Source organism: Corvus moneduloides, chromosome 1 (assembly GCF_009650955.1).
Source record: "Corvus moneduloides isolate bCorMon1 chromosome 1, bCorMon1.pri, whole genome shotgun sequence".
NCBI lineage: Eukaryota > Metazoa > Chordata > Aves > Passeriformes > Corvidae > Corvus > Corvus moneduloides.
This window is the reverse complement of record NC_045476.1, coordinates 53,569,843-53,597,271: the sequence shown is the minus strand read 5'-3', so window position 1 is coordinate 53,597,271 and position 27,429 is coordinate 53,569,843. Positions and strand designations below refer to the sequence as shown.

The following is a 27,429-nucleotide window of genomic DNA, read 5'->3' as shown; positions in this document are numbered from 1 at the left end:
GTGGGGTTTAGCTAATCTGATTCTGCTTAGAGGCATCTTCATGTCTTGCTCAGGTACTTCTATAAACTTATACAACTGAATCACATTTTCAGCTAAAAAGGGTGATGTTTGGTTTTCCAATCAAATTTTATTCTAAATGATGTTGATTCACTATTCCTTAGCACCCCCAGGTCTCCTCCGACTCCTTACCACAGAGATGAAAGGTGAAACCTTAGGAGTAGGAACTAGGACTGTAAAGAGCACTAAAGGCAGCCCACAAAGACCTCTTAGGGATCAGCCCTGAAATGCAAACCCAGCACATCCACCTCTCCTTGCAAAGCAACAACTTCACCAGCCAGAAATCCAGGTGCAAGCAATCAGACCCATGCAGAGAACACAAAGGAAGAACTTCCTTCTCATCTTCTGCATTTGGGTGACCTCCCAAATGGCTCTTCTCTTTCTTAACCCTAAAATGAGTTTTTCCCTGGGTTTTAGCTGCCTGGTTTCTCTAGGATGGTTGTGTTTTTCTTAATGGGGAGGATTGCTTCTACCCTGAGATTTCCCCTGGGGAAATCGGACCTGGAAAAGGTCAGGAGCACTGTTCGGAGTAAAGGAAGTTTTCCAAGGTTTTCAAGATCATGATGAGAGGAAAGAGAATGTCTTTACAAACAATTCTATAGGTGAAGGTTTGGGTGTCAACATCTGTGAAATGGGCCTTAATGTCTCTACTAACTCTGGGCAGCAGATTCCTTACAGAGCCCGGACAGCTTGGCTCCTGAAGCAAACAAGTGGGTCTGCACAAGCCCGAACTTCTCGACTTTGGGGTACAATAGAAAGTTCAAGGGCGGAATATGTGGTAGGCGGTTCGGGAAGGCTGTACCTTCCTAGTACTTTAGCCAATGGGGAAAGGAAGAGGGCAACATGTGGCTGGGAGTTTAGGATAAATGGAGGCCGCGCCCTCTGAAACCTCGAGAGAGAAAACCGCATGAGTGTGTGCTCCAGTGGACTCTCTCCCTTTATTTGAATAAAGTTCCAGGACTCTTCTGTCTCCTTTTTGGACATAAACCTCTGGCACTTATGGATTTTTCTGATAATGCCACTTCCCTCCCTGGCAAAAGAAACAGACGAAAAAGCCATGCTGAAGTCCAGACAGTTCCCAAAATGCATGGATTTGCATCTCTGCAAATAAGTGATTGTACAAACCTCCTGAGGAGACCACCAGCGGCAACTGCTTACCACAGCAGTGGGCAGTGAAAATTAAAATTATGCAGACTGTATCACTGTCATACTTTTAAAGGCTCTGAGGCAGATGCTGCTCAAGGGTGTTTACAGGGGTCTTATGGAATCACAGAATATTCTGACTTGGAAGGGACCCAGAAGGTTCATCAAAGTTTAACTCTCAAGTGAATGGCCCCTACTGGGGTCAAACCCACAGCCCCAGCATTAATAGCATCATGCTCTAACCAACTGAGTTAATCACCAGACCTTCCTCAAGACAAGAGGAAATGCAGAACACATCTCTCCTTGCTTCAACAATTGTTTGGCCCACCATTGCAGGCCTCCTCAGTTCTCCAGACTTTAACTATGCTGCTCAATTCTTGTAACTGATACCACTACAAGCATTTCACAGCATTATCACAGCATTTCATGCCCTACACCTGTGAGTGTAAGGTGCCATCTCACACATCTCCAGTCTCCAATGTGAAATGGTGTGACATTGTAGGAGTGGAAGATTTACTTTCTTTGGGGTTTTTTGTGTAACTCCGTTGCCACTCCCAGGGCAGAAGTGAGCAGGACTCCACAGCAGGTGCTCTGGGTGGCATGAAATCTGCTGGGACATGAAACACAGCAAATATTCAGGAGGTTTGGTTTTCAGGTTGAGCAGCTTTTTCCTCCTGAGAAGAGGAAATCACCTCTCCATGGGGTAGAGCAGTTGTCCCCATGCAGATCAGTGCTGCTCTGCACAGGGGGCTGTGCTGGCCCACAGCAAACTGCCCCCACCTGCTGCCTCTGGGGTCACACAGCTCCTGCAGGAATGGCTCATCACAGACCCCTCTGCTTACTTCAGTTAAACTTCACAGAGTCCCTTGAGCAGCTGAAATTGCAGGCCTTTGCCAGTCAAGCTCTTTTTAGTGGAGAGGGATAGAGGAACCCTTGTGTGAACAGTTTAGCAAGATGGTCTCAAAGGACAACATCCACAGCACAGCAGCCTCTTCTCGTGGCTCTCTAGCACAACTGGAGCTGTAAGGCAGCTGTCCTCAGCTCCACACCCTGCCATTTGCATATCACCTGAAAGGTATCATCACTCTTCTTGTGAAAGTCTCCCAGCAAGGGCAACAGAGGGAAAGAGAGCCCTTTCTGCAAAGGTAGCTGCTTGCACGTAGCCATGTGTGCCTTAACAACTGCAACAGGTTTGGAGGTTCTCTCCCAGTCTTCTGGGCTACACTGTGGGGAGCAGGGATAGTCAATGAAGGGACAGTGATAAACAGCTGAGACCATAAATTCTTCTGATTGTGCAACTGGGTCTGGAAAAGTAGGTCTGTCTGTAATGTATCTTCAAACATCATTACAGAGGAATATCAACAATTCAGGCTTATTTTAAATATTAAGGTTAGAATCCACCTTGTCTGTATACTAACACTAGCACAAACACTTTTAAGGTCAGGCTTAAGATTACTTGAGGTGCAGGCACTCAGAGGACTAAGCACTGCCTATTTGTAAAGCTCTCTGAACAGAGAGTAAATACCAAGAGTTACATCTGTTTGAAATAGCCAGATTTGGCTTCCTGGTTCCTGGGGTTTGCAAGAGGAAAGGAAGGACGGACAGGGCAAGCCTCAGCTGCTTTACAGTGCATCCTGAGCTCTGCCTTCCTGCTGCAGACCAGCCCAGAGGAAGGAGAGGAAACAGCACCATCAGGGATGACTGATGACAGGGGAAAGCATTTGCTGTCCTCAGTAAGAGGATCAAGTGCCAATAAGCAGACTCCAGAGGATATGAAGACAGATTTACTCCTCCCCTCTCCCACAGAGACTTCTCATGGTAGCTCGAGGCCCCTCTTTGGCTGTGCTGTGATGACAGGGCACAGCTGAGGCCCCATTAACATTATTCGTGCTTTGAAACATTGGTACCAGCACATCCCACTGACCTGAGACAGATGAGCAGCTCTGAAAGGGGTCAGGCTTGTGAGCCTCTGTGTGAGTCTGCATCCATCTCACAAATGCAGTGAGGGTCTGTGGAACTGAATGACTGGTAGTAAAATATTCCATATAGGAACAATAAGTACGTGTGATAGGCATAAAGGCACAGAAACCAGATTTCATTAAGGTAGTTTTTATATTTTGAAAAGCAATATTAAAAAACACTGGAAAATGCAAGATAAACGTAACAGTTGCTTCTACAAGTTTTAACCTTGTATTGCTTGGCCATTTTGACATATAAATTATTGCTTACTAGCTCTCATAAATACACAACACAATAATATGTACAGAGGCAAACAAGCATGAAATATGCAAAGGAAAACATTGGCAACATTGATTCTGGTAAATCAGATTATTTCATACATACCAGGTCTCATGATGGTGGATAACTACTAGCTGTAGTCCCTGAGAAGTTAGGTAAATACCTTGATTTGGGGGTTTCTATTTTATTACTTTTAATGCAAGCTGACACCATTATGGCACTCAAGAGAGAACAGGCAGGTGTTCTTACCTCAGCTCATTTACTTCACCCAGTGTTTAACAGTGTATAAGATGACAATAAATAGGCTATGCAAATAAATATTACTCTGCTAAAATGTTTAGTATTTACATCTTTCTTTGTAATTTTACAGCAGCACACATCTTATTTCTGATAACACCCTTTCTTTTGCCACTGCTATGCAAATGAAATTTATTGCTATCCAAGATGATGCTGGAATCAAAAAGCTGTGTCAGAGAAACACCTAAATTTGTTGCCACAAAATCCCACATCAAAGAGGTATAAAGTGACACAGCTCCTTCCTTTGTTCTGTCTAATTACTCCTCCTAGGTACTAAAATAAAAGAGTATGCAGAGTATTTAACCCCAGGTGTGATTGCAGTAAGTGGAATTTACAAGATTTATAGATTTTATACCATGTAACCTCACTGCACTATTGAAGGATGTAAAAAAATCACACGATATCACCAGTGCTGGACCCTGGCAGAAGGCTGTATAGTGTTGCCCTTCCCTAACACAGGGTTTATTTTTACTTCTTCTCACAACCTCCACACCTTCAAACTGCTTGCCAGTCTGCAGCAAAGCTCTGCAATACTTCACCTGTGGAATGAAGACTCTGAAGGGCCTTTTTTAAAATTAGGCATATTAGCTACAGGTTTGGGCTATTTACTTTTCCTTTATAGTAACAGGTCTAAGGCCCTATTTTCAACATTAAACTGATGCAGCCATGTTGGACCCTCCCACCTGAAACTTAAATCCAAGTTATACATGTCACTATAAAAACTAGTCTGTAAATCTGTGACTAGTTGTCTAATTAGTCACAGCACAGATAACAAGGTTAATGCTTGGCTGTGTGCCTTCAGACTGATTTTATGCCAGCTTCAAGGGGTAGACAACACCTGATTTAGTGTGAAATTACAGTGGTGCAGAAAGCCAACACCTCAGCTGCCTCGAAGCCTATTAGTATTAGTTAACTCATCCCTTTACTTCATTGTCAGTTGGCAGAGTGAGGAGTATTCCACATAGTTCTATCAGGCTTTCAAATCAAAGCCTCAGCACAGAGTCATCTTTCTTCTTCTTTTTTTTTTCCCTTCTTTCATTTCCTTGTCTTTTATTCTTCTCCAACAGAGCTGCTGCTTCATCCACAGTAGCTACCAAAACTATCACAGAGCCAAATGCAGTGAAATCACAAACAGCCCCACCTTCTCACCCTGAATGCCTTTGAATGTTTCCTCTCCCACAGATTTCCAGAACAACTTTGTAGACTAGAGTGTTACACCACACGAGCTGAAGCATGCAGGCTGGTCTACATACAGGCTCCTAAAAATAATGCCACAGTAAAAAAAAAAATTCACAAGAGGGAGCTCAAAACCCAGGAAACCATCCAGGTAATTCAGCTAGGGTGGGAATTCCAAGTGCAGTAGCCCTAGGAAGAACTGCAAAAACACAAGCAACAAATTGTATCCGTTTTTTTTTCTTACACTGCAAAAAGGAGCCCACCACAGCTAGTAACTTCATTTGAACAGTTTTGGTCTGTTTGCACAAAAGAGTTATTTACAATATGTGCAGTCACATCTACAGAAGAACATAGGAAATTTTTACTCCATGGCCAGCAAGAGTTTATTTTTTTTTCTTTTTACTGGGTAAAAAGAAGATTTTTTTTTCTTAAAAAAAAAAAAACCAAACATATAGTATTTGATAATAACAAAGTACAAGCAAATACATTTCTGAAACATCTGTTTCCTTTACAATAGATCTATACAATATTTCACAGATGGGAAAACTGAATGCATTCTACAGATTCCCCCACAGACTACTTGTTAAAGCTGTTTTTTTTTTTTTAATCCCTTTAAACCAGAGATAACAGGATGATGAAGAGCATGCTACTTCAGTATTCCCACATTTTAGTAAAAGAGCATTTTCTTGGAGGTCTTCCTCATGTGGAAAACATACAACAGAGATGGGCAAGCAATGCAATGTATCCTCCCTGCTCTGCAAAGGGACCATCACCATGAGTCAGTGCACAAACACAGGCCAAAGAGCACTCTGCACGTTGCCTGAGGCATTCACTAGATCATTCCAGGGCAACTTCTTAGCACTGGAAACCAGGTGATGGTGGTGCTCGAGATGTAGGTCAGCTTAGACAAGACTTTAGAAATGCTGCCTCAGTACAGGTCCAGGTGCAGTACTTTTAGCTGCATGAGAATTGTCTAGGGAAGGACTGTGAAAGGGACAAAAGCAGTAAAGGGATCCTGATGGTGAGAGCCTGGTGTGTATGCAGGTAATTACACTGGTACTCTGTAAGGTGCACCCTTCTGTTCTTTAAAAACTAGAAGCATGTGCAAGTTAGGTGAGTTTTACTTGGTGAAATGGTATTTCCAGTGGGGGGAATTAGAAATGCAGATGGATCTAGGCATTTGCCTCTGAATAGATACCAAGGAGGCTGTAATCCAAACAGAAAACAAAACTCCTGCTATAGTAATTTATAACACATTAACTGCAGGAGCCAGTGCTAAATCTGAGATAACTGAAAAGGAAGAAAATAGCATGTTTTCAGTATACAAACAATTGTGTCCATAAATTGCAACAGAAGTGGATTGGCTCTTACAGTGTGTTTTATAAAGCATATTCTTAAAGGAGCCATAACAGAGTGAACGGTTTACTGCTGACCTCCACATCACAACACACTCGAGTTTCATCTGGTTGTTATATTCCCGTTCTAGGTTGCTCGCACATCTCAAATATGATGCTCTATTGGACTCATGGCAGCTGCACAGATTGCACATTATTTTTGGCAATAATACTTTGGCAGCCTTGAATTAGTGAGGTACATACTGTGGTGAACTGGGAATCAACCCCCTTGCGGCATGTTGCTTGCTGAAATGTTTTGTTGCTGTGACATGATGATTCCTTTCTTTCTAATACTGGCAGAATCTGCATTGAAAGCTACACTGGACCAAACAATATTTTCAGAGAAACCAAGCTCCTGAGCTCAAAGGAAACTGCTCCACTCCCTCAGGTCCCAGTGACCAGCAGGAATGGCACCAAGCTTGCCCTGCAACTCTGTGAGCAGCTCCTTTGCTGGCTCTTGCCTGATTTTCCTGTGCATGTTGTGTGAGCTACTGATAAAACTCAGTAAACTGTTCTCATATAGGGAAGCAACATGCTTGGCATAAACATTCACTTAATTCAAAGTGCTGCAGTTACAAGGTTATATGAAGCTGTGTAGGCTCACACTCGCGGCTCTATCCTGTGAGAGAGCTCAAACAGAGCTTGCTGGTTGTCGATGACATGCAGGTGGTGGACGTATGGCTTCAGCTCGTGATGCTCTTTCGAAGGAACTTCATTGCCTGCAAGACAGGAGAAAGGGGATGGATCAGAAAGCTGTGCCTTGCCTGCTTCTCTGTCCTATGTCACAGAGTCACTGCTGTGCCACCTGTCAGGTGCTAGACAGCCACAGAAAAGACAGCCAGTAATCCAAAGGACTTGCTGTTTAAGTGCAATGCATGAGGTAACAGCTAGATAGAGAAAAGGGGAGAAGAAAAAAAGAAATAGGCAATTCTGGGCAGCCAGCATGCATAAAAGGAGGGGGACATGAGGACAGCAAGAAGCTGACTCTTGGGAAGAGGAAGATTTACTTCTGCTGGCAGTACAGGCAGTCCATCCCCTGTAAGGGTGGTTCAAGGTTTCCTTTGTGCTGCTCTGGCAGCACAGTGGGACCTTAAGCAGGGGTGGGCAACCCAGCCTGCAACTTTTTAAGAATTTTAACACAAGTCCACAAGACAGCAGGCCCTGGATGATTGTCTTCAGAGCCGGTGAAAGGTGACAGCGCAGCAGATGGATACAAAAGCTCTTCAAAGCTGCTCTGACAGGCCCCTGCATTTTGATCTGTTATGCTTTTGATTTCTGATCTAGTAACAGAGACAGGAGTCATGCTGTCATTTCATGGGAGTTTACGCAGCAAGAGGAATTAGCTGCGTAACAGGCAAACTGAAGGGTGGCCTGAATAGCAGTTGTTCTCTGTTACAAGATTTATGCTCAAAATGGGCTTGTGGGAACTCGCTGCCTGTGAAACCCTCCAGCGTGGCTGGTACTAGCAGAAATTGAAAAAAGAAAGCCAAGCCCAAGACCCATCAAGACAGGCAGAGAAAGCAACATTGCTGACTGATGGCAAACAAGCAAAGGTTGGAAAGCTCAATTCATGTCCATGTCCTCAAGGACTTTTTAATAATATCACCATAAATTGAAAAAGAAAACCCTTCAAAATTGCCTGAATCAATCAGCTTAACTCACACACTTTTTCCCTCTCCTTTGTTTCATTATCATCCTTTTCTCCACACTCTCCAGCTATACAAGAAAGTTTCCAGGAATCACCAATCCCACTTGTTTCTGAAGACTGCTGCATGATGCTGTGTGGGTAACATGGGATGTGAATGCAGCCAGTTCTGCATGTGGTTGCTAAGGGGCTCCTGGGCAGCTGTTTTAAAGAGCTCTTGCACAGCAGCCATCTAACTTGAGCAATGTTGGAGAGAACAGGATAATGTGATAAATTTGTGCCAGGATACAGAGCTGACCTTTTTGTTCTGAGGGAATAGGATCCCAGCAGCTGTGCTGAATGTACTGAAAAACATTTGTATTTCTCATTAACACCTCAAATGACAAAAGCTTGAATTATGTTATTTTCTCAGGCTGCTTTTCCTCGCTTTGGAAATGCTATTATTTGTTTTCAGGATTTAGGATATAAATGTTATTTCCATTAAAAAGGCATTTCAGTCTTACTTGGAAGCTAACCAGTTTCTAACCCAGAAACACTTTGGCCTGCAAGCTTAATACACATGATACAGTTCATAAACAATAATAATATTCCTTGCTTAGTTTTGTTTGAATTCCTTCCTACAGTGAGATGCCTGCTGCTCTTAGGCCAATCTGGGAATTGATGCAGTAGAAAGATTCACATTCCTGAGAGCAAAATAAGCCCACTAAAAAAGGAAACTGTCCATAAAGTCTCAATAAATATTCAGTGAATTCATTTCATGCCTAAACGAATTTTAGGAAAAAAAAGTGCCTACAGGGATGTCAGTATAAGTTGCTTTTTAAATGCCAGCTTCACAATAAATCAGTGTATGGTAAAACAAAATAACAATTGCCTACTTCAAACTACCAGATTATACAATAAATCTCAGGTATTAACCTTGGATTTATGCTGCAAGACTTACAAAATCACTTGGAAAAATAAAAAGGCAAAAACGAGATGAAAGTTGTTCAGGGAAGATGCAAAAAACCCTCATCTCACTGAAAGGAACCAGTGCTACTTTTCCTAATGTCAAATAGGAGACATTTTAACTTACAGAGGCATGGTTTAGATTAATCAGTATTTCCTTCAGTATCTGAAATTTTAAAAAGGCACATCTTGCTCCTTTCTCCCTTCTTCCTCTCTTACATACATTTACATACATTTATATATATGTATTTGACTTACTCAAGAACCATAATACTGAGCAGTCTTTGTTTAAAAGTAATACTGTATGTACATGTGGTAATTCTACAGAACAAATGTTTAACAGAACTCTTAAAAGTACCTATTATTCTCCAAGGTACCTGTATTTATAATCAAATTTACTATTAATATTCTTTTTGTTGGATTCAATGCTGACAGCTGCTGAAAAATCAGTGGGAAAAAGATATTATTCAAGTCTGTTTCCCCCAAGGCTGCAGCACAGTTCTGAACTTCTCTTTGAAAAAGAGGTTTTAGTGGCCTCAATAAACGACATGTTTAGTGGGTTTGGCTTAAAAACTGACTGCTTCCTAAAGTAGTTCTTGTGTCCCCTTCCTGTATCTAACATCTCTGCAGAGAATAAGAACACTGAGAAGGAGAAAAACAAGGTTTCTCCTCTGTAAGCAGCAGAACAAAGACAGCTGAAGTTTTCTGGCATGGTCCCTTAGGGTTGGATTCTCTGGTGGCTAATAAGGCGGAAACAACAACAACAAAAATTTTAAAAAGCAAACAAAAAGAAGTCCTCTGTGCAGCTGAGGCACTCGCGATCATTGCCTTCAGCATAGATCCTCCTGTATCTAAAGCAGGCATGGCTATATTTGCAGCCTCCCCTAGAAGAGGAAATAACCCCCTCATTTCTTCCTACTCAACCACTTTCATGAAACCCACAGGATCTTCATACCTTCAAGACTCCTACAGTTTCGTGAAATGTCCTTAAGAACCCCAAATAAGCAAACAATTGCTCTTGGTGAAGAGCTGAGTGAAAAGCTGTGGGGATGAGTACCATCTTTCAGCTACTGGAAGCCAAGGCAGCTGTGAATTCCTTACCAAAACACTCAGACTGGCAGGAGACTGAGCTAACTCGGTTATAGCTCGGAAAGGCAGGAACAGCAGCATATACCAGAGGCCTCCATCACTGAATGCAGCTGGCACAGATCTTACATAGGGTTTTGAAGAGATGGCAATTTTTGCAGGAAAGTAATTTATTAAAATTTGGAAGCTGTTCCAAGAAACATTTTGTAAACTAAAGCTTCCTCCAACTGCAGTTTTGGCTATGTTGAACTTCCAATAATGATGCCCTCTCTTGCCCTTCGGTAAAATAATTTTTGACCACATTCTGCTGCTGTAGTAAACCTGAGCAACTGGAAAGAAAACAGGGAAAAAAACCAAAACAAAAACCCAACAAACCCTCAAGGATGTACAAAGGCAAAATAAGTCAGAAATTTTGTCTACTCACCAAATTGGTTATTTCTGCAATGTCTCAATGACCGAACAGTATCTGCAATCATGTGCTGCAAAGACAAAATGAAAAACATCAGTGCAAAGAACTGAGACAGATTCTATCATTAGAAAAGCCTGAAAAATCTCCTTGCCCTACACTGTACAGCAAAAAGCAACTGTGGTAAGGTAGAAAATGAAGACAGCAGGAGAAACTTTGCTCTTTATCTTAGTGATACCATTTGATGAAACAGGGTTAGTCTAGATGTCTTATTGATATCACACAGATTAAATGAGAACAACTCCCTAGGAACTCAATGGAAAGTGGTAATGAAAAATAACCAAACAATTGCTCATTTTGGTTCCAGTGACTTTTATTAAACTGAAAGCCTACAGCAAGGAAGTCCTGTGGCTTGGGTGAATGCTTTGGAGTTCAATCCCAGCTTTAGTGCATTACCTAAGGTATTGTGTAGTCTGCAGCCTCTCCTTCTGTCTCCACAGGTTGTATAATTGGACTGTAAGCCTCTTTGTGGCACAGCCTACACCCCTTAGCGCATATTTGTGTAATGCCTACCACACTCAGGCACCAGTATCAGCTAGGCAGTTCTCTGCAGCCTAACCAGCACAAAAAAAAGGAGCCCATAATCTAAATGCTGCAGAGCAAGCACCCTGACTTCTCCACAGGTATGTACCAAGTAAAACTGTCCTGTAGGTAGGGTATTTTAACAAAAACTGGTGCTTACAGGGATACTGGATGTTCACTTATATAAAGCAGAGGAAACAAAAGGTTTAAATTAATTTTCTCATTCAGGCTCAGGTCGTCCATTTACAAAAATTGGGATTATTCACTACAAATCAGTAGAGGGAACTTATTTCACTAGATACTACCCATAGAGTTCTTAAGCCACTACTCTTTCAAAATTTGACTTTTTCTGAGGCAATTCCTCCCCAAATCTTGTAAGTAACGGAAGCAAATTGCAGTTAACAGGAATGATGTGACAGCTCATGCAAACAGCTGATGATTCTTTCACATCTCCTTCAAAAATTATCAGAGGTGGAAAGGTTAACTGTCTTGAGCAGAGTATATTTAAGACCAGGATGATGCAGAAAAGCTCATCTCTCAGCATCCTGGGAGTGGCTTACAACATTCCTCCACAGAAAAGCTTATCACAAGAGCATGTTTAATGGAAACTTCATATTTCTTTCATCAGTAAATCAAAATAATTTTTCTCATTACCTGCTGTGCTTCATTTGCCATGAAATTACACAATCTCTTTTGCTGATGTCTTTGCACTGATTATAATGAAGTTCTAATGACATGATCTAGATTTCACGATCAATAATGTGAGTACTGGCAGTACTACAACTTCCACCAGTGCTGCTACTGTGATGTTTTCCAGCCAACACCCTTTGCATTTGGATTTTAGAAGTCAGAGAGACCCAACTATCGCACAAACTAACGCTTTGCTGTCTCTCCTTTGTAGTCAGTCACTGTGAGGGTCCATCCCAAGACTGGCTTCTGGCGATGCTCTGGTAAGGGAAGAACCTCTGTGTAACATTTAAAGCAGAATCCCAAATCCTCTGGCTTTAGTATCCTATCAGGCATTTCTCTCTGGTTACAACTCTCAGGGATCCAAAAGTAATGCAGAAAGTCAGCCAATGTACCTGCAAAGCAAATGCTATCTCCTGACTGCTTAAAGAGGTGCTTGCACACTTGTTAGCGTGATGAGTAACACACACATTTCCTGTGGCTTTTCAGCCTACCAGCTACCCAGGATCATTAGCACTCTTTGTTCACTGAGGAAAGCAAAGCCTCAGGCTTGGGGTTGAACAGATATTTGGGGTTGAGAACCTACAGCTGCAGGTACACAGTCCTTACAGCTGAAGGCTCTAGGTGAGCAGGTGTTATTGAAAATGGTAATGGCCACTGACCTGTAACAGAGTTTGCTGGAGTGCGGCTAAGACCTGTCATTGCTAAGACATATCTGATGGCTGGAGAGAAAAACCTGAAGAAGCCACATTTCAATGAAGCAGCTCAGAAAATACCACGGAAATACCTTGAGATGTGACCATGTATATCTTCATTTATTCCTTCAGATTTAGTTGAAGAAGTAGGTATAGTACTAAATATTGATCTAACACTATTATAGACTAGACTTTACCCAAAATGCAGTTAAATAAACCACTGCAACTCCTTCACCTTTGCTAAAGCTAGGTAACATTCCTGAGACAAAAGATCACTTCTTTTTCTTCTCTTCGCAAATTTCCTTATTTACATTTTGAATTAACTTAGTATCCACTGCAATCATGTCATGTCAAATCAAATTCAGTCATGGTAGGATTGCTGAGGTCTAAGAATATAAAAGAAGCAGGGACTGTAGGGAGAAAGAAGATCTTTTATTAAACCAACTAATATAGCTGGAAAAGTTAATGGTTCAAACTGACAAGCCCTCCTTCAGCTGAGATGTTTAATGCAGAAATGAAATATTTCAAAATACTGATCCAGACGGAGACACAAGAAACCATCTTTGCTTTGAAATTCATGAGTGGAAATTCTACTCATTTATGACAGCAAGTAAGTTCCTTCCCCAAAGCAGTAATCTGCTATGGTAGAATAATTCTTTTCTTCTTTTTCTGCAACAGCAAATTTGCAGGTGAGGTTCAGTGGCTTGATCCAAATTGAGCAGGAGTCAATGTCAATCCTAATTTTTCTCAGCAAAGGCCAAGAAGTGCTGAGCACTTCAGTGTTCCATACAGAACACCAAGAAGGACATTGTTCTTTGGGACAAAGCCCTTATAATTAGAAAAGAAACGTGGACTGATGAATACGTGATCACATGTGATGCATCTTGTTAGCTCATGGCCATTGACTAAATCCCTTAAGGTCCAACTGAGCCAGTGTAATACCAGTGTGCAGCCTGAGTTTCCACTACACTGGTATTTAAATCTCTCCTAAGCCCCCACTTCCTAAGCTTGCACTATTGTCTGCATTCACATGTACAGGGCTGCATGAGACAGCATGTTTCTGAGAGCTGTGATCTGAATGATAATTTGGAGGAAGTGTCAATCTGAACAACCCTCACCCCACAACCATCACCTCAGCCTCTCCGCCCCTGCCATTTAAAATGCCCATTATCCATTTGAATGGAAAAGGTGAGATCCCAGCTCACTGAAGTCAATCAGCAAAGCTCCCCTGCCTCTGGAGACACAACGGAGACAGAAAGGAAAGGGATTCTTACCCAGGAAGCCCAGCATACATTAAACATATACATGATTACACAACAAACAAACAAATGAACACTGCTAAGACTGGACAAGAATTAGATCCTATATATTCACTAAATAAATATATTGGCCAGTGGGGGGATTTTAGTAACAATTATGGTACATCAAGGGCTAGTTTAATTTACATGTTAATTGGATGTACTTCCAAGGGGCAATGAAGAAGAACATGCTAATGAGTTTTATGCAGACACCTAAAGGTCAAAGAGTTAATGGACTTGGGACAAGAAAATCTTTCATTAAATGCAAATCAGTGTTCTTGTAAACTCTGCAACAATAAAAGGTACAGAAGTCAAATAGAAAACAGGAAAAAAAGGAGCTCAGGTTCAAAAGTCAGAGTCTACGTCTGCTTGCAAGTTGAAAGACAACATACATTATGATAAAATGTGAAAATAAGTTCAACATCTGGTTCATGAGTAACTCCATGGTGGTGTGTTCATTCCCAAACAAGTGTAAACACATGGAGAAAATACTTGGGCACAATTCACCAACCACAGCCATCTGGACTAACAATCCCATGGCACACCTGGAGCAATTGCAAAGAACATTTTGGTTTCTTGGTCAAATACTACAGGCCAACAAAAAAAAATCCAGGTTTCTCTACTCCACCACTGTTCAGATATATAGACTTCACCTTTCAGTGCCATTGAATCACAGAATAAGCCAAGCTGGAAGGCACCCACAAGGATCATCGAGTCCAGTTCCTGGTCCTGCACAGCACCATCCCCAAGAGTCACACCATGTGCCTGAGAGCATTGTCCAAACACTTCTTGAACTCTGTCAGGCTGGTGCTGTGACCACTGCCCTGGGGAGCCTGTTCCACTGCCCAACCACCCTCTGGTGAAGAACCTTTTCCTGATACCTAAACCTAAACCTCCCCTGACACAACGTCAGGCCATTCCCTCAGGTCCTATCATTGATCACCACACAGAAGAGATCAGTGCCTGCCCTTCCTCTTCACCTCAAGAGCAAGTTGTAACTGCAATGAGGTCTCCTCCAGGTTGAACACACCAAGTGACCTCATGAAAATGTTATCAAAAATAAACACAAAATCAAACCAACCAACCAACCAACAACAATAAAAACCAAACCACCAAAAGCCAATGCAAATTAGGCAACTCAAACTTCTCTCAGTAATATCATGCCAGAGTAGATGTCATATGACATCTACAGTGAATGTGGCTGAAAATACATCATCAAGTGTCCTTATGCATAAAAGCTACAATAGTGATATGTACAGTCAATTTAATCCATATTTTAGGCATTATTTTCTTTCTCATTTAACCTAGATCAAAAAGTTTCACTTTCATTTAAGATCCCCAAAATTACAATACCACCGGCAGGTGATAAACTAGAGGAATCTTTCCTTAAGTGATAAAGAAGAGAAGCCTTGAGGAAAAAAAAAAAGGGGAACATAATTCAGAGAAAGCTGAAGCAGGAGAACTTAAGTCATAAAAAACAGCCCACAAGGTGGTACAAAGGAATTGGTCTCACTGGACATAAATGAAGAGTGGACTGTGTGGCAGTGATGATGGCCATTACTGGTTTAGCCATTTTACACAGAAGTAGAGGAGGAAAGAATGAGAAGAGAGAGGAGCAGAGGAAAAGGGCAGGGGAGAGTGACTTGGCTATTTTATCCTGCTTGCTCTTTTTTACCCCCAATTATTTCTTCCTGGTTCAGCCAGAAGAAAGTTTTAGTCTTACAAGTTAAGGAAGGCAAAGGGAAGAAGAGAACATGAATGTTTTGAAAAACAGGAAGGACAAAATTAGCTTACCAGCTTTTCAAAATTAACAAGGTTATCCAGAAATGTTTTATTTCCTTCATGGATGAATGTTACATCTGGAAAGAAAAAAAAAAAGAAAAACAATTACTATTCACAACTTTGTGTTTTAATGCAAATAAATAAAATTACTAAACAGCAACCAAAAAAAAAAAAAAAAAAGGAAAAAGGAAAGCATTTCATTAAGGATTGACACAATACCTTGTAACAATGAAACAAAAGCCTGGCCTAATGATGACATGCAGAGATTATTAGATAACAACAATATTTACAGATGGTTAAGGAGAGTGTTTTCAAATGGGAGCAAGGATTTCTTATTAAACCTGGTCTGTGCTACTTCTGGGATGCATAATATACAGAGGATGGCTGGGAGTAGGGCAGGGAATCCAGAGGGATGGCCCTGCATGTCATACCTGCTCTCCCTGCAGCACCAATCCAGACATTCTGCCCATGGCTGTGCCCAGGCTGGGACACGTCTGTCCCTGAGCCCAGAGCTCCACAGGGGCAGAGCTACCAGATGCTGGAGCTGGCTCTGGCACCCCTTCATCTCCCTCTGTAGGACACAATGGCTCTGAAGTCCTCCCAAAGACATGGGCTACAGCAGTGGATAGCCAGAGAGGTTAAACACGAGACTGACCAAAGTCAGTTTGAAAGCTTTGAAATAAGCATCATGGCTAGGGAAAAACACTTTTATGCAGTGTTGTCGGAGGGAGTTTCCAAAGGCAACAAAAAGGTCAGAGGAAAAGGGAAAGGTCTATATTTGGCTCCAGGAAGAGAACTGAACACAGTGTAATGAACTGGAGGGAGGGAATATCAGGCAAAAAAAATGTTGCCAAGTTAAGATTACAATTAAAACAGTAGCTCAAAGCCATTTGCTCTGGGATTTTTTTTGCATATTGATAAAATTGATCAATAGTTAACTCATGTAAGCACAGTTAACTATTGGGAGACAGCAAATGTTGATCACAAAACCTAAGAAGCAGGATTCACCTTAATCTTGCCAAGATAAGAGGAACAAGGATTTACTTGAAACCAACAGAAACTGCTGGGTCACCCCACAAAGGACTGCGCGTGCTCCGGAAAGAAAGGTGAAAAGTGCACTGTGATGAAGACTGCTAGCCTTCATCAGAAAGACCCCGAGGAAGAAGAGGAGCCTTCCTCAGTTCGACCACCAGGACACACCATGCATGTGTGACACATATGCTAATGATACTAATGACTTCCAAGAACTAATTTATATAACCACTCCTATCCCAAGGAATGTGATGAATATTCATAAATTTTACACGTAATACTGGACTGTATGGAGTGCTCTGTGTGTGTGTGTTAGGAGGAGAGATCCCCCACACCTGACGCTGAATAAAGCAAATACCTACTTCTCTGACTCTGTCTCTGAAGTGTCTCCTGGCCCAGTTTAGGGTGATTCAGTATTAGGTCAGAAGTGAGACCTATCTTGGACATGAAGTACGAAGAATATGAATAGATTCCCTGTGGTAGTGGAAGCTCTGACTTCAATAGTGCACCCTCCAGGTTACTGAAAATACTGGGAGGAGCACCATGACCATGCCCCCATCAGCTCTCTCCTGGATATGAGGGTACCCAGGAGATCCATGAGGAGAAAACGTTAACAGAATGAGATGGCACTCCAACACCTTTACTCCTTAAAGGTCACAGCTGTGTATGCCAGCAGGAGAATGGCACACAGTAAACAGGACAAGTCTCCCTCTCAGCAGAGGTGCCAGCCTCCAGCCCACCAGTCCAACTGTGCACCTCAGCATTTCTCCTGTGCTCACCTCTAGGACTCCCTCTGATACTCACATGGACCCCATGGTTTAGGGGGATTTTAGGACTGGAAACCTGCAGAGATGTTTTGTCCCACACACCCCCACCCCCATCCGCCTCCACCTTCACACTCCCTCAAAACAGCCAACCTGATTTATTTCCTTGGGTTTCAAAGGCTCGCTCTGTGCCTGAGGGGCATTTTGTAATTGCTTGGAATTGAAATGCTAAACGGCTTCAAATGCCGGGAGGAAACCCGGGGCTGGGACTCTTATGGGGGGGTGATGGAGAGCTGCTGTGCCCCTAGGATGGCTGGGCTGCGGCAGGCAGGATGCCAGCCTGGACACGCAGAAAGCACAGCATATGCTGCTGATACCTCCAGCACCTCTCCTAACCCTGGGATGCATCCTAAAAACCAGAGGGAAAGGAGGGAGCAGGACCCTTTACACCTCCTCTGCTGGGCTGCTTTGGGGCACCCAGGGAAAGGGACACAGAAAGGACACGACTTCAGGACACAGGCAGTACTTGTGTCTGTATCAATGCAGTTAAAAACTGTCCATCACTTCTAATGAAAAACCTATACTGGATGCAGAAATTTCCACACAGCTTTTTAAGTCATTGACAGCAATGTGTATATCTCTGAGGGCAGAAGGAACAGAAATTTGCTTTGCAGCCAACAACTAACAGTCTAGATAAATTCAGTGGAGCAGAAAATTGCATCTGAACTAGGTTATAAGGGTATATCACAGTATTTTATTACACATTTGAAAAATCTGCCTGATTTTCAAAAGCTGTGCCTGTGTGCTGAGAGCTCTGCATTTAAATTTAATTAACTTTTAAAAGGACACTCTGAAGTTATTTTTCATAATTTAAGAATTTTCATTTTTTTAATTGAAACTGCTTTTGTTCCTATTGTGATGAAATACAGCAATTTGCTGAGTTATTAATGATTTCTATGCTACCCATGCCTATTTTACTGGTCTTGGAAATGACTTTAATACAAATATGCCTGTTATGGAATAAATTCCTTCGCACCATGAAATACTTTTGGAATTATCAACCTTGGCAACATCTCTTTATGGACCACAGTACTGAAGGACATTACTGCATTAATTTCAAAGTCTTCTTGCTATCTCCAGTACAAGTTAAAGACACAAATGCTGTCTAGGTGCATGTTCTTATACACCACATTGTAGTGCTGTGCAAACATCATTGCTACAAGTGACTTATGTTTGCTGCCTTTGTTTGCAGGCACGACATGCTCCAGAACACTTTAAAAATATTGATTTTGAAGCCTTGATAATTGTATCCATCTGAATTAATGCAAACTCCTTTGATGTATGCAAAGAGGGGAAGTGTCTGGTGGCTCCCAAACTGTCACCAACTGATCTGGAGAACTGCCTTCAAACATTTCACAGCAGCAGCAGCAGGTTGGAATAAACAGCCTAAAGAGAACACTTTCAGAATACAGGAATAAACAAACGAATTTGCCATGTTCAAAGACTAGGCAATTAATAATTAATGACTTCAAGACAATGCAATATTTGAAATACTTGCCACTTAATTAGCTGCCCAGCTCACTGCATTAGCAAGTAGTTGTACTTTAAGAGATTTTTTAAAAATTATTTTAGATAGTAAGATTTTATCTCTCTCAGACTTATAAGAGACCTGGAAATCCCCTCCTCTCAGGACAGAGAGACAGGGCAGGTTCTGCTTTCAGGGTGGCACCAGGGAGGTTCATCCCAGCAAAGCAGGGAGGCATCTCCCAACAGGCATCTCAGAGCAGCAGTATGGCCATGGCCACTGGTTCAGGGGCTTGCAGGGTCACACTTCTGTACTGAAGAGGATGTGGTCAAAGCAAAAGCTCTATCACAGCTCTATCCATACCTGACAGGACAGTATGAAGTTTTAAAACCTGTGTGAAAATTGGCATCTTCCCCCTGTCTTAAAAGGAAGTTGTTTATTATCCAGACCAAGTACTGTCTTGTAAATACCATTGTATCTGTCACATACTCATTTTAAGAGCACCTGAAGGAAAAATCACCTTACACTTATTTTAATTAACAACAGTGAAGAGCAGCCAAGCTTTAACGTTACCTTTCAGAAGTAAGGGCATGAAGGGGATTTTCGGAGATTTCATTTTCTTGAATGCATCTCTGTAAGCTTTGTGATTCAGAGAAGGATCCTACAAAACAATTTGAGTAATAGACAGAAAAATCAATAGGCTATAAAAAGAGCAATTCTAAATCCATTACAGACTTATGATCTGAACATGATTTATATATAAAAGGTTTCTTTGGGATACAAGGTAGCTAAAGGTTTTCTAAGCTAGCTGACATGCCAAACTGAACAGGAAAAATAAGCAGTGAAAGGAACAAAAGCAATTATGTTCCTCTAGATGAAGCAGTGCTAAATTGAGACGAAGCTGCAGAATAGATTCACTTGGACTGCTCTGTAATTTCCCCACAAATTTCTATTAGCAAAATCTCTTACTATATAGCGCAAAAATATGTCTCAGAATATATTGCTAATTAATTTCTTTTTAAAAAAACCAAAACCAACATCACCAAACAGCAACAAAAAAATCCCAACAAAAACTGCTTTAAGATCCATGGAGCACACTGGAGACTTTCAAAGAAAATAAAGCAGTAGGTTTCAGTGGCATTGTGCAGGCAATTCAGAAAGTCATCTCAATTTCCAATGTAAACAAACATTTTTGTACCCCAGCTCAGACAGAATCACTAAAACACATTCATTTATTAATAACTCCAAGTACAGAAGCGTGACAGCCAGTAAAGGCTGGATCTCCTGCTCCCCATGCCAGGCAGTGATCTTACCATGCACCCACTTCCATGACAGCCAGAGGAAACATTTGTTTATTCTGCTTTGATAATGCTAACAAAGACCCTCAAGCCTCAGATTCTGACATTTGTTTTTTAAAACCTGAGCTGGTCTCTTTTCCCCCTGATCTGCAGCACATTGTTTCAGATAAAGGCTGATTAACTACCAGAGCAAAAGAACAGCTCCCAAATTGATGCTGGTGAACCGATAGTACATTTGGCTCTCTCTGCCCTTCCTCCCTCTGTCAGGAACACAGCCTCTTTCCTTCTCATGTTTGCAGACCATCTTGGAGCTCTGGAGAGCCACATGGCCTGCAGCAAATCATGGATCTGACATGACAAGTTCAGCTCCAGACAATAACAGGCAGACTCCAAATAAATTAGGAAGAAGGAAGGCAGGTAAAGCAAGCAATGTTCTTCTGCTGTCAACACCATACTTACCGTCAAACTTTCAAGTTCAGTGAAAAGTTTCTTGAACTTCCCAGGAATTTTCTGAAGCGTGGAAAATGGAGAGGGAAAGAAAAAAAAGAGAGAGAATTTGATTTAGGCAGAAAAATGCTGAGGCATTTCTTTCCACAAGACTGCTCTGGGTGAAGTGCCTGGTGAAAGCACCAACATGCAGTTAACCTCTGCTCCTCAGCTCCCAAAGCCCTAATTACAGACCATGTTCAGTGCAATGCCAGCAAGGCACTGAGTCCCGCAGCCTCATCTTGGGGACCTGCATCCTTCCTTTATGGAAACTGCTGGTTAGCAGCTGGTTTTATTTTCTTCCTCAGCTTCCATGACTGTGCATTTACCTAAATATCCATATCAAGCTAGAAGCAATAACACAGGCCGAGAATTCAGAAACTAATCACATCCAGGTTAAATAATTTGTTGTAATCAATCTTCCCTGAACATGGGTTCTAGAAATTAACAGGTGCCACACTCAGTGCTGTTTCATACATCATGCCAGTGCTGATCAGGGTTAACATTGGCACAATCTGGTGCCAAAGTGAGACATTTCCTTAATAAACTGACTACTCTGTCTCTGGTATCTGACCCTAATCCCACAGAGAGGTGCATAAAGCACTTTCTAAGGGAGCCCAGACACAAACTGCTGTCTTGCCTTTCCTGCCAACACCTGCTCTACTCCACAAGCATCCACTTCCTTTGTCTCTCAGATGGTTTAATGGATTCACATCACTACACTTAAAGCAATTGTTTTGCAATTTAAATTTTCATGCTTGTATTTCAGACTTGAAGAATGGTGTGTGGACCTTAAAGCCTGTCTATTTTTTCCAACCATAGTAGTTAGTCTAGTAAAAGAGATCCCCTCTTAGTACAAATCCTGTCTTGTCTTTGTCCTTAGATCCTGACAGCCACAGTGACACTACCAAGAGAAAAGAGATTTAGAACAATTAGATTAAGTGGATGTGTACGATTAAAATGCTAAAATGACTGAACATGGAAGTGCAATTGCATGTTTTTTCTATCTTAAATCAGGGAAAGTGAGGCTCATTAAAACACTGGATACTGTAGAAAAAAAAAAGTAGAATATGCTTGGGAACATACTACTTGTTTAAGAAATCACATGCAGAGCCAATATGATTTAGTGTCTAAATGGCTGCTTAAATTTAGGTTGTTTCATTTACATGTGTAAGTAATTATAATTAATTTAAAAACATTGCTCTACTTTCTAAAAGTCACATTACTAATGCAAATAACCTTCTGCTTTTGAAACTTCCAGTGCAATGAAGTTTTACAAATAAAAAAAGAAAGGATGTGACTTGATAAATATTTTATACACAGAAACATGACATATTTACAGTGGTACATATGCAGATGCACTCTTTGTTCCAACAAGCAACATATTCTGCTCTTCCTGAGAGAAGTCCACCAGCAGTGCATGATCGCCAGAGGCCTCAGCACAGAGCAGAGTTCTGCATGTCTCTGTGCAGGAGAGATCTGTATCATTGCCTTTGAGACCATACTTGGTCTCTTTCACTCTCCTACCAAAGCCAAGAGAAATGGAATGAAGGCAACTCTGAGGAGGAGCCCAGGGCAAATGTTCCCTAGAGAGGTGTTTCAGAGATACCAGCGGCAAGGGGTTTCTGTATCATCGTCCTCAGATATGTATTTTTCTCTAAAACTTTTACTTTATCTCTTATTTAAGTCAGCTCTTCCTTGCCCAAGTCCCTGCAGTCACTGTCGTTTCTCTGTGTGTCAAAGCCGCAGACACACGAGTGATGTTTCCATATGCATGGTTTCAACTAAGGGGGAAGACTTTGCTCCGGACAGTGTCAGGTAGGTTTGTAAGTCTCTAATGGCCCTTTGGTCTCAGCTGCTGGTGCTCAAGAGTATCTCCAAGGCAGATCACAGCTCTCCTCTCTCACTCTGTATTACAGTTTGGTACTTTTGGAGTACTGCCCACCTGTGGTGTTAAGGGCATGAAGGAAGGATAAGGCTTCAACCCAACCCGTGCAATTACTCCTTCCCCAATATTTGGTTCCTCAGAAGATACAGTAAACTTGAAGATGCTATCACTCATTATGGGTACTATGACTCAATATGGACACCACTTGGATGGAAACAAAAAATCCACAACATAAACACAGATCCCAGTGGGACCCTCCTTTAAACATGCTCATGCTCTGTGTAGCAACCAGTAGCTTCTTCAGCAAATAATCTCTGTTCTCCAGTATACTCCTTATTCATGGTTCATTTCCTAACTTTGTTGTTCAAGATGAGCAGCTGAAAAAAAACCTGATGAAAGACAACTAGAGAAGGTTTCTTTCTACTTTGTTGTTTTGCCTTTTTAATTAATTATTCCAAAATAAGGAACTGCTTCCTTGGAGCCACCTTTGTAAGACTTTTTGTTCTAACATCTACTTAAAATGCTAGAATAATTTATTTTGGTTTAAGAGGATAAGGTCTCCATACGTTGTTCTTATTTAAAACTCTGGAAGGACACATTTAGGGGGTTTTTTTAATAGCTGTGTATCTAAGGTTTCAGGTCACAAAGAATTTTCTCCACCAACACTCCCTCCATGTTTGATTTCAGCATGAAAAACCAATAATTAGAAAGAAAAGGTAATTCACCAGTATACAACCTTTGTGCAAAATGGTTTTGACAGCATCTAAAAGATATAAAGATGTGTCTTACCTCCCAGGTCTGAGACAGCCGGCTGACAGATGCAGTGTTGAGACCCATAACAATTGCAAAGAATGAATTCAGATTTCTTTGGGCTTTACAGCTGAGGAATAAAAATACGATATTTTGTGCTCAGAATCAGAGATAAATGGAATGCACAGGGATCCTGGGTTACTGAGTCTCATTTCAACCCTCAGCACTAACATACAATCATCTTCCACATAATGAACTCATTAAATGTCCTCTCATAACCACCTGCAGTCTAGGTGATGGGGTCTCTAAGAAGTTTTTTAGAAAACGTTCTACTGTCTCATCAACCCTGTTGTTGGCAGGTTATTTTTTTTTTCCCTTTGCTGTCAAAAGTAATTTTCCCTTTTCAATGTTCAAGTTACTCCCAGCCGTCCTTTACCATACAGAATAATTCCTTGACCTCTGTTCTGTTGTATAATAAATATTTTCATCCCCTTTTTCATCTTTTCTGTAAATTGTACAACATAGGATCCTTCAATTTCTCTTTGTGGTTGCAGCCTGCAATCTGCTTTTCCATATTGTTATTATCCTTCCTTGAATTCTTTGTAATTTATTTTAACTCATGTGTTTTCTTCTTTCCTTCACACCTTTCCCAAGTAATGAGACAGTGGGGAGGGAAGAAGAAATATAATTACTGTTCTAAGTTCTTATGCAAGCATAAAACAAACAGCAAATTATTTATTTGGAACAGCACCACATTTTGTCCTTTCTTTTAATTTGTCATCTATTATCACCCAAGGATCTCTGTCACAGCACTGTTCTTTACAATCATGCATTTATTTCTTCAGCTCAGTATTAGCATTCTGTAGCTGAATTACTTGGCATCTATCTAAATTAAATCTTACCCTACTGTTGTTTGCACATGCCACTAGACTCCTTAGATAATTCTTTTTTTTTTCTATCTATTCTCCAATGCATTTGCAATCCCTCATCATTTTTATTGTCTGAAAATCTGGTTAGTGTTCAATTTACATAGGCCTATAAACCAGTTGCAGCTAGTACTGGTTCCAGTACAGCTCCTTATGGAATTTGCTCAATACCTCTATTTTTCGACATTTTATCATATACAATCACACTATGCTTATTTCTAGTTCATCTTCTAGTCCATTAGGAAACTTGAAATCCTTAAATACTGAGTTCTTTTCAAACAAAAATACTGCCCTGTCTCTTGCAGATTTTTGAAGATCATACAAATATATGGGTGCATTTGTGTGTGAGAGTGAGAATCCTCTTTTAAGATAATTTTAAGTATGAATGAATCCACTGGCTTCACTGGGATTTATCACCAGGGAAAAGTACATGCCAAGGCCTTGGCCTGGAAAATGGCCAGAACTTGTTACAAGTTTTATAAAGCCTGCCCTTATCACTGTGTACTATCTTGAGACAGTGTATTTCTCACTTCACTTCAGCTGTCTTAAAGTTAATCCTAACTTTGTTGCTTAGATCCTTTTTATCATTAAAGCCAGGCAGCTCCCAAAGGCAACTCATTTCAAAACAAGGAAGGTGTCCAATGCAGCCTGCATAAACTGTCTGTTGGGTGGGCCCATTCCTCACAGCAAGCTGTAGAGAGAAGGAATGTCTCTTACAGTCAGCCATTGCTTGCCCGGGGAGCAAAAAGGCTGCTGTTATAATTTATTTATTCTAACCTTACATTGACTTGTTTCTTTAACTCCCCAGGATGTTAATTCCTAATAACATGCTAATTAATTTGCTTTATTGAACCCCTTGTTTCCTCTTTTAGACTAATCATCAACAGAAGCATATGGATTTGTTTTTCAAAAACTCTGTCTCCCTTTTATGTGTTGACACTCTTGTGTAAAATGCTTTTATTTTCTTCAGGCGTTCCTCAACAGCAAAGCACACAGATGATGAACATGAGATCTTAGTCCTGGTGCTTTCCTGGCCAGAGGAATATCACAGACAAAGATTCCTGGCTGAATCTGTGAGCAGAGAACAGGGAACAGCCAGAGCTGTTCATAGTCCCCTACCTCTCTGCCTTAGTCATAAACGAAACAGGAGGGCTGCTTGGTTTGTGTCTCAAACAAAATGATGCACACCATCTTTCCACCCTAAATGTTCCCCGGTCATCAACTCTTCCAGAACTGATGAGATACAGCGGTGTGTTCATTTAGAAAGCAGCTTTTATGACTAAAAAAAAAAAATCCTGTGGAAACTACACACTCGCTTATTTCATCACCTACATTCTCCAGGGCAGGAGCTTCTGCAGCGCACTGGGAGAGCCTGTCTACTCTTTAGGGACAACTGTATTCAGTCTCCGTAACTTTGGCTTTTCACTTAATGGAATCAACAAAAATAGGGCAACACTTTAGTCTGGTAACAAATACATTCTTATTCATGTGGGACAGACACAAAACTCTTCTTGGGTGCAAATTAATGCTACAGTGGTGCAAGCAAGTCACATAGAACCAACCATTTTTTGGCCACTGATATGGCAGAAAATGAACATATTACTGGATACCACACAACTTACAAACTCCCTCAGATCACATTTATGAGTTACACTAGATTAGATTAGAAGAATTAATTTCTCTAAAGGCAGTGCTTCAGCAGAGAACAGTCCTTTGTATGTAAGTGCCCTGCAAATTAAATCAGCCCAGTCGATGAAGGGAACAAATTATACAGTTTCCATGAACATGCATATTCAAATATTGCAGAAGACCAACAAGTGGAGAGAGAGGTGAGGAGGATGACTGCACATATTTAAATTGCTCCATTTCCTTGGTTACTAAGACAGAGAGTCATTACAGAGAAAAGAAATCTCTGTGTATAGTATATATTTGTATTCTGCAAGGCACAGAACAAATGCCAGTTCTATTTAGTAACAGTGGAAGAGTAGACTGTCAAACCTAATACATGAAGATACCTACCCCTCCTATAAGTAAAAGAGTACTCCAGAGAGGATCACATGGGGCAACAGCTTACTGCAGTTAGGTTCCTCTCTAGGGGTAGGACTTCCAAATTTATAAGAGAGTGTTTTGGTTTTTACCTAGTCTTGTGTGATGGTTTTGCTGCCTAAATAGTTGTCAAATGGTGCTCAGGTTATCTCAGCTAAGGAAGGAGCTACCTCTGCACCATCAGGGATGTTGCAGCTGACACTGCAGACACAACAGCTAAGCTGCCAGGGAAGATTTGAGCAGCATATACTCAACCATGTCTAGTTTTGACCAGGGCCTGCTGTTGGACTATTTTATTTAGGTATGCTTACTACACTATCAAAACACAGGATGACAAATTAATTTTCTTTCCTTGCCTCTCCACCTACTTTTTGCCAAACAAAACATGTGAATTCAAGGATTTCTGTTGCAAAGCTAGTAACTTACTGGGCAGCAATCTTGATGAACTTTTTCACTAGCTGCACACGTTTGCAGAGCTGGCTACAGAGCAGTATCTCGGTGGCAACCCAAAGCTGGACCTCGTTGCATCTTTGAAGCAGAAGACTGAGATTCTCTGTGTTTTCAGCACTGCCCTGTCTGCTGAACGTGAAGTATATCAGCTCTTGCTGGAAGACATTGACAACATCATTAGGGATATGAAAACAATTTAAATATAAATGAACTATAAATTATTTATAAGTATGGTTTTGAAACAAGGTCTGGTCACAAATGGTTATTTTTTCATTATCCATGAGCCAATCTCAAAAGCTCAGAAAAATCTAGAGACTTATTACAGAAGGCAGGTGGACTGGAAGTCCTGCAAGATATGCCCTTTTTGTGAGAATTCCTGCAGTTCCACTTCTGGCTATAGCCAGGTAAAAGACATAAACAGTCTACTTCTGTATTTCATCACTTCTGTTCCAGTATGAAAAAGTAACCATACCAAACCACTGCAGAATCCGAAAAATCTCTATTCAAACTTGTTTCTATATTAGCAAATTTTTAATCAAGAGAGGTGTAGGTCTTGATTTCTGTTCAAAAAAAAACCCCCCAAGCTTGGCCAGTTCCAAATTCACAGTGTCTAAACTGACTAAAAGAACCCAAAATGAAAGAAAAGGAAAGCATCTGATGAAAAGAAAGGGAATTTCACATTCATTTTCTCTGAAAGCCAACATGCTTTTCAGTGAATGGTATTTTCAAGAGAGATTTTCTGCTGTTAACTGTGTGTTTTACTCATCAACTCAAACCAGAACCTATCAAAGTCACTAAAACTACCCAATGGGCGTTGAAGTGCACCATTATCC

The 27,429-nt window shown here is 41.1% G+C and overlaps 1 protein-coding gene across 1 annotated transcript in view; it reads right to left on the bottom strand.

Moving 5' to 3' along the window:
• Positions 1-3,293: 3,293 nt before the first annotated feature.
• RAPGEF5 (Rap guanine nucleotide exchange factor 5) overlaps positions 3,294-27,429 on the bottom strand; it is a 160,773-nt gene continuing 136,637 nt past the window's right edge. Inside the window, exons 20-26 of the mRNA XM_032109909.1 lie at positions 26,573-26,751; positions 23,214-23,304; positions 20,510-20,560; positions 19,326-19,413; positions 15,444-15,508; positions 10,406-10,460; positions 3,294-7,024 (exon numbers count right to left, since the gene is read on the bottom strand). Of these exons, the coding sequence (XP_031965800.1) occupies positions 6,906-7,024; positions 10,406-10,460; positions 15,444-15,508; positions 19,326-19,413; positions 20,510-20,560; positions 23,214-23,304; positions 26,573-26,751 (648 nt within the window). The 3' untranslated portion in view covers positions 3,294-6,905. The remainder of the gene's footprint in view (positions 7,025-10,405; positions 10,461-15,443; positions 15,509-19,325; positions 19,414-20,509; positions 20,561-23,213; positions 23,305-26,572; positions 26,752-27,429) is intronic.